General features: G+C 47.8%; 1 protein-coding gene across 1 annotated transcript in view; it reads left to right on the top strand.

The window, feature by feature from the left end:
* The first annotated feature begins 1,305 nt into the window (after positions 1-1,305).
* LOC308572285 (myosin-6-like) overlaps positions 1,306-8,218 on the top strand; it is a 51,831-nt gene continuing 44,918 nt past the window's right edge. Inside the window, 6 exon segments of the mRNA XM_081168281.1 lie at positions 1,306-1,416; positions 3,530-3,561; positions 4,940-5,141; positions 6,633-6,776; positions 7,560-7,716; positions 8,183-8,210. Coding sequence (XP_081024407.1) covers positions 1,321-1,416; positions 3,530-3,561; positions 4,940-5,141; positions 6,633-6,776; positions 7,560-7,716; positions 8,183-8,210 — 659 coding nt within the window. The 5' untranslated portion in view covers positions 1,306-1,320.

Here is an 8,218-nt window from a genome sequence, read left to right as displayed (position 1 = left end):
GAAGCCACTTTCTACAATCGTGATTCTACGATGGTATGATTCGTTCTATTCTACTGCATGTTAACAAAAAGGAAGAAGGAAAGTGCCACGTCAGCTAATGCCAGCAATAAGAATAATCTGTCATTCCTAGATTAAACACCTATAGCAGAGCTTTCCAAACTGTGTCACACGACATGTTAGTGTGTCGGCTGCAGTGTGTTGGTGTGTCGCACGAACGCTCCCTACACTCCTCCCAGGACTGGAAAGGGGTTAGTTTAACCTCTGGTTTGCTACTAAAACTGAACTACAGTGGTACCTCGGGTTACATATGCTTCAGGTTGCAGATGCTTCAGGCTACAGACTCCACTAACCCAGAAATAGTACCTCGGGTTAAGAACTTTGCTTCAGGATGAGAACAGAAATTGCGCAGCAACGGGAGGCCCCATTAGCTAAAGTGGTGCTTCAGGTTAAGAACAGTTTCAGGTTAAGAACGGACCTCCAGAACGAATTAAGTACTTAACCCGAGGTACCACTGTACTGTGTCGCGAAACGATGCAAAACTCAATTACTATGTCGCGAAATGGTGCAAATCTAAGAAGTGTGCCAGCAACATGCAAAATTTGGAAAGCTCTGGTCTATATTAATGTACAGCCTTTAGTGTCATCGTCCCAGAGGTCTGGAATGCTGTACCAGTAGACATTCAGCAAGCACATTCCTTTTCAGTTTTTAAAGGTCTGCTGGAAACTTATGCAGGCAATTGAAAGTACTGTACCGTCTTTCCATAATAGTTAGCTGCTTTCCTAATTTTTACATTGTAACATCGATGGATAATTGTTGCAAACTGCTGATTTTTAAAAATGCATATCTTTTTTTAAAAACAGATAATATGAGCAGAACTTGTGCCCCCCCCCAAACCCCTTGTTTTAGAGATATGCACTTTTAACACATGATTCCTTCCTTTCTCAGACTCTCCTCTCCATTGGCAAATTCTTCACCTTATCGTTGCATTGTCTCCCTCCCTGGCCTAGCATCTTCCTACACTTGCATAGACGTGAAACATGCTGTCATTCCAGCTCACTTCCCTGACGCTTATCAGCCACTGACAGCACCGAGCCTCCTGTCCCCCTCCCCTGAGGAATGTGCCTCCCTCCTCTGGGAATCAGGGGCTTCAGAGAGGAGAGGTTGTGGAGGGGGGAGGACAGTTGAAGGGATGAAGACGAGCGCCATTCATGGTCAGGCTGGTCCTTCGCGGAGCCATCTCTCCGAATCCTTGTCATCATGTCACTCACAGCTGCGACGGGCCTGTTTCGGGGGGGGGGGTGGAAGACTGGGCTGGGGGTGATGCTATTTCGGACAGGAGGATATAAAGGGATAGGGGTTGGTTCAAAGGCTCAGATCTTGCTTGGACTCCAGGCTGAGTTACCTCCGTGTCCTGGCGTAAGAGATTTCTGGTCTGGGGGTGTCCGGTGGGGCTTGTGGGGTGGGCGTAGTGGAGGGAATAAATTAATTGGGGGTCTCGGACGTGTGGGTCAGGAAAGGATGCGAAGGAAGTAAAATGTCTTTCGGCTGTAAATATTTTCTTCAAGCTGGACCCGGAATAAGAGGGCTGAGTTGCTGCTGAGGTCATGTAAGCACCATGTTCCCCCAAAGATTATTGAGAACTGTAGTTTATTTCAGGTGCTGGGAATTGCAGCTCTGTGGTGTGTGAACTACAGTTCCCAGGATTCTTTAGGGGAAGCCATGGGGTGAGAGTTTCAGATTGTAGTATAGCTGTGACCCTAGACGAGTTGGTCCATGTTTGCTTTTGTAGGGATCAACATTTATTTCTTTAGCAAGTTTGATCTATTATCTGAACAAATGATAGCAATAATCTGTAAGTGGCTTACATATTTGCGGAAGTGCCAGTGACCTCTCTGGCATACAGACACCTGCCTACTTACCTGTGTGGTTCAGACACACCTGGGTGCATCTCTCTGGTGTCTGTAGGCCAGGCGTACGGCAAGGGCAATGAAGTCCGGGATGAGCAAACAAACTGCGAGGATGGAGGTTCTGGTTTGTGGAAGTAAGCTTTTGAGTTTCACAGGTCTTTTTTCCGGAGTTCCAAAGGGGGCTTGGGGAAAATCTATCGGTCACCTACAAGGGTGAGGTGCGTGAAGAAAAGCTTTGTGGATGACGGGGCTTTTGAAGAAAGATGCTTGCTACCACCCACAAGGGGGCAGAGGGAGAGGCGAGTTAACAGAGAGGGAGGAGGTATTTATATATCATTGACTGAAGAAGGAGACAATATGGGGGGGGGGGCGAGTAGAGCTTGTAGTAAACAGGGAAGGAAAATGAAGGCAAAGAGAGGGCTCCGAGAGCACTGAGGACTGGAAACATGAAATTAACGCTTGGGCGGCGTGTGCACCACACATTTATCGCCGATTTCAAGCATGTTCCCACCCAAAGCAATTTTGTAGTTTACCCACCACAGAGCTGCAGGTTGCTGCCCCCTTAAGGAACTACAGTTCCCAGAATTATCTGTGGGGTGTCTGCTTTAAATGTAAACAGTCCAGTCCAGAGCAGTAAGAAAGTCCTAGGGATAGTAGAGGGTCCCCCCCCCCCCCAAGAGGAGGTGTGTGACATAAATCGAAGAAAGAAGAAAAATATTTTTGTGGAAGGCGACAAAGGAGGGCTAGAGGAGGGGTTGGAGACGAGTGGGTAAGGAACTACAGTTCCCTGTATGCATGGGGGGGGGAGCTTATGGGGAGGGGGCGAGTGAGGCCACGGCTCACAGTTGGAGCAGGGAAGAAGGAAGATGTTAGAGCATGGGTAGTCCAACTAAGGCCCGGGGGCCGGATCTGGCCCAATTGCCTTCTCAGTCCGGCCCGCAAACGGTCCAGGAATCAGTGTGTTTTTACATGAGTAGAATGTGTCTTTTTATTTAAAATGCATCTCTGGGGTATTTGTGGGGCCTGCCTGGTGTTTTTCCATGAGTAGAATGTGTCTTTTTATTTAAAATGCATCTCTGGGGTATTTGTGGGACACAGGAATTCGTTCATTTCCCCCCCCTCCCCTTCAAAATATAGTCCAGCCCCCCACAAGGTCTGAGGGACAGTGGACCGGCCCCTTGCTGGAAAACTTTGCTGACCCCTGTGTTAGAGGCTGGGTGGAGGAGTGGGTGACTGTTACGGGCGAAGAAAAATGTGGGGGTTTCTTGGATGGAAGGAGATGGGAGGCATTTATCCTCCCCAATAAGGCTATGAATGTTGTATTATTTTATTGTTGTTAGCTGCCCTGAGCCCGGCTTTGGCTGGGGAGGGCGGGATATAAATAAGTTGTTGTTGTTGTTGTTGTTGTTGTTGTTGTTGTTGTTGTTGTTGTTGTTGTTGTTGTTGGTTTTTGCAAGCCCTTCCCCTTCCACCCACCAACCTTTTGGCTCAGACTTTCCTAAGAGGCAGCTGCTCCAGCTGCTTTTCCCACTTGCTCAGCGAGAAGATGGCCAGCGACTGGTTCCTGACTCAAGCCTGACACTCATTCTTCCTCCACCAACTCTTTTTATTTCTTTTCTCAGACTCCAATCTTCCTCCTCCAAGGCTCTAACAGGTAGGATGACCTTGTCTCAACCTTTCTGTCGATTCCCCTCTGTATCTCCCCATATATGAACTGAATTGTATGAAATGAATTGTATAGGGGGAAATGTGTCTTATCTGCAAAAATGTGTCATCAGGCAAAAGCTCATTCAAGCATCTATTACGATAGATTCGCCTTAGAATGCTTATGAACTTTCATGGCAACTTTTTTTTTTTTTTTTTCACTGCAAACTGATACGGAAATGCAGAGAGCCAACTCAGCTATACAGCTGCAGATATAATGTTTTGTGTGTTTTGAGTGCATTATACAAATGTGTCACTAGATGGCAATGATGAGCTAATGGGGAATTGCATATGTGTTTTAAAACGTTTTTTTTAAAAGCATTTTCACAGCGTTTTTTTATATATGTCTAGATTCAGCGCTTAAGGCTGAAAAAAATAGAAACTGAGATATCATATATTAAAAGCACATCAAACCCCTACCAACAAATCGGCCAGGTAAATCTGAAGCCTACTATACTAAACATCTTCTGGATGACAAGTCTAATGATATCACAGTGGCCGTGGCAAAGTTTCTTTCAGTAGTCATACGTATCAAAGATCATCATACTTAAGACTAAACAAATATCATCTCGGTCTCCCTCTCCCAGGCGGTTGTCTATATGAATCTGCATTTTATTCTGTGTCTATGTTACGGGTTTTTGGACCGCAATAAAGATGATGATGATGATGATGATGATTAAAAGCACATTTCCCACCAGCCCAGATAATCGTGGGAACTGCAGTTTACCCCTTGCAGAACTACAACTCCTGTAACAAAATACAGTTCCCAAGAGTCTCAGGTGTGCGTTTGCACGCTTAAAATACAGCGGTACCTCGGGTTAAGTACTTAATTCGTTCGGGAGGTCCGTACTTAACCTGAAACTGTTCTTAACCTGAAGCACCACTTTAGCTAATGGGGCCTCCTGCTGCCGCTGCGCCGCCGGAACACGATTTCTGTTCTTATCCTGAAGCAAAGTTCTTAACCTGAAGCACTATTTCTGGGTTAGCGGAGTCTGTAACCTGAAGCGTCTGTAACCTGAAGCGTATGTAACCCGAGGTACCACTGTATATGGTATGTCCACAGCTTGTGAGAAACTGGAACTGACAGATTCTCCCAATACTAGGCATGAGCAGGCCACTGAGAAACGATGCAGTACCTTCCACAAGTTGTTGGACTACAACTCCCATCATGCTGGTTGCTGGCGCTTATGGGAATCGGAGTCCAAGAGCCCTTAGAAGGTCACAGGCTCCCCATCTTTGCTGGAAAGTTACCGGGGTTGCTGGGTACCAGGAATGGCAGTCTTTCTCTTGGTTCTCTCATGCCCTCCCTGCCTTCTTCTGCTGCGCAGGATGGGTGACGCCGTGATGGCCGAGTTCGGGGCGGCGGCTCCCTACCTCCGGAAATCGGACAAGGAGCGCCTGGAGGCCCAGACTCGGATTTTCGACATCCGCACGGAGTGCTTCGTGCCCGACGAGAAGGAAGAGTTTGTCAAGGGCAAGGTCACAAGCCGCGAGGGAGGCATGGTCACCGTGCAAACCGAGAACGGCAAGGTCTGTGGCAAGGGGGGTGCAAAGAATTAGAGGACAGAATCACAGAATTGCAGGGAGGGACCCTAAGGGTCATCTAGCCTGACCCGCTTCAACGCAGGGTCTGGACTTTGCGAAAGAGGTGGGCAGAGACATAGGAATCTGCCTCATCCTGAGGGAGGGCCCACTGGTCCACCTAGTTCAGCGTTGTCTACACTGAATGGCAGAGGCTGTCCAGGACTGGAGGCACCAGGAATTAATAATAATAATAATAATAATAATAATAATAATAATAAATTTAATTTATACCCTGCCCTTCCCGGTTCAAAAACCGGGCTCAGGGCGGCTAACAACAAATTTAAAACGCTTAATTATAAAAGCAGCATAAAATACAGTATAAAAACATGAATAACAATAAAATTCAAAAATCAATTTAGGGGAAATAAGTATTAGATATTCCCCAGGGCCAGCTGGCTGAATTGGTCCTACTTGGGCCAGCGAGGAGGCAGGGGGAGAATTAGCTGTGGGGTCTCAGAACGGGGAATGTTCATAAAAAGGGGAGGGGGAGGGAAGGGAAATAAAAGATCAGGCTGAATTCAAATTAAAGGCCAGGTGGAATAGCTCTGTCTTACAGGTTAAATCCTGCAGGGCCCTGGTCTCGTGGGACAGAGCATTCCACCAGGTCGGAGCCATCACTGAGAAGGCCCTGGCCCTGGTGGAGGATAGTCTGACTTCCTTAGGGCCTGGGACCTCTAAACTATGGTTGTTCATGGACCTTAAGGTCCTCTGTGAGGTATACCAGGAGAGGCGGTTCCTGGAACCGTCTGGGTGCAAAGCAAGAGCCCGTCCCCTAATGGAATGAGAATCCTTGGGGCTTGAACGGGGAAGAGCATTGCCAAGAAAGGTCGGGGGGCAATGGGCCAAGGAGGGGTTCATGTTTGTGAGGACGCTTGTCTGCAGCGAAGCCGAATATTGGAAGATTTGGGGCAGGAGGAAAGAATGTGCTTCTTTCTGCGGCGCATCATTAAACTGCGGAACTCACTGCCACAAGAGGCAGTGAGGGTTGCTCATCTGGATGGCTTTAAAAGCGGGTTGTGGACCAGTTTGTGGAGGACAAAGCTAACCATGGCTATTTTCAGCCTCTGCGGTCAGAGGCAGGAATGAGTACCGGTTGGCAGGAGAGGAGAGTGTGCGCTCAGTTGCCGCTTGCAGGTATCCCGTGGGCATCCGGTTGGCCACCGTGAGAACAGGATGCTGGAGGCGATGGGCCTTTGGCCCTGATCCGGCAGGCTTTTCTCACGTTCTGATGACTTTTGAGGAGAGCAGGATAGTGTAAAGCCAACGAACTGGCAATGTTCGACGAGGACAGCGGAAATGGGGCTGTGGCTTTTGCGTCTGTCAAAGGCCAGGACCCAAAAGGGTAAGTGGGAGGCTTAAAGGTCCGATGGGAATTGGCGGGTCGGGGTTTTTGATTGTGGGATCCGGACGATGGTTTCTGCTAACCCCCCCCCCCAGACAGTGACAGTGAAGGAGGCGGACGTCCACCAGCAGAACCCGCCCAAGTTCGACAAGATTGAAGACATGGCCATGTTGACCTTCCTGCACGAAGCGGCCGTCCTCTACAATCTGAAGGAGCGCTACGCCGCCTGGATGATCTATGTAAGTCCGGCGGGAGGGGGGCTCCCCGCCATCTACTTTCCCCAACCGGATGCCCTTCAAAAGTTTTGGACTAGAACTCCCATCAGCACCAGCCAGCACAGCTACCGTATTTTTCGCTCTATAACACGCACCCGACCATAACACGCACGTAGTTTTTAGAGGAGGAAAATCCGTAGGCATGCCACCCGTAGGCATTCCCTCCATAACACGCACAGACATTTCCCCTTACTTTTTAGGAGGAAAAAAGTGAGTGTTATGGTGCAAAAAATACGGTATCTTGTGACGGTGATTGTCTTGGTGCTGATGGGATTTGTAGTCTAGCTACTGACTGGGGCTGATGGGAATCGTAGTCCCCTTTGGTCAACTATGGTTTCTTTGCTAGATCTTCATTTTCCAGGGACGTCCCTGATTTAGAGAAGCCGGTTTCTGATTTCATCCTGGAATGTCCCACCTTTCCTTAGGATTTTCCTATTTTCATTGGAGAAATGTTGGAGGGTATGGAGCTATCTGACCCCTGAGCCGTCTAAAGACAATCCTGTATAGGGAAGGGTTTTTTATGTTTAATGTTTTATTATGTTTTTATATATGCTGGAAGTTGCCTGGAGCGGCTGGGGGCAACCCAAAAAGATGTATAGGGTATAAATAGTAAAATTATAATGATGGAATGGGGTGTCCCTATTTTCATTGGATAAATGTTGGAGGGTATGAAGCTCACATTTTATTCTATCTTGGTGTGTTCCTTTCAGCTTTTTGTTCCCTTTTCCTTTCTCCCCCCCCCCCCAGACATACTCCGGCCTCTTCTGTGTGACTGTTAACCCTTACAAATGGCTGCCGGTCTACAACGCTGAAGTGGTCGCTGCCTACAGGGGCAAGAAGCGAAGCGAAGCCCCTCCCCACATCTTCTCCATCTCCGACAACGCGTACCAATACATGTTGACGGGTACAAAGGATTTGTTGCCCTTGTGTGGGGTTTTTATTTTGTGTGGCAGCAGGGACACGTTTCTCCCAGAACCCTCCTGGCTAATCTGCTCCGGGGAATTGTAGCCCAAAACATCTGGGCGGTGAAAAGCTAGTCTAAAATCGCCTCAATGCAACTCATAATATGCTCAAATTCACTGCATTCCATGATGCGACAAGGTATAAGTGCCATTTTTAAATAAATAATTGGAGAACTGGGGAAACCCATAGCCTGTTTACTGAAGACATCTAACAATAGAACTTCCATGTTCCGAAGGACTCTATCTTTGACCACCTGATATTAAGGGTAAAAGAGGGGGGCAACTTTCAGCACCTTACCTTGCATGTGAATATTTCTGAGCAACCTCTGGTTAGTTGCTCAATGCCAGAGACATTGGTCCTCAATCTCAACCAGCATGGCAATTCTTACATTCTCTCTTTCCTTCCAGACCGAGAAAACCAGTCTGTCCTCATCACGTGAGTGC

This window comes from Podarcis bocagei (genome assembly GCF_964188305.1).
Source record: "Podarcis bocagei genome assembly, chromosome: 13".
NCBI lineage: Eukaryota > Metazoa > Chordata > Lepidosauria > Squamata > Lacertidae > Podarcis > Podarcis bocagei.
Note: the sequence above shows the minus strand (reverse complement) of the source record. Positions and strands in the feature narration are given on the sequence as shown.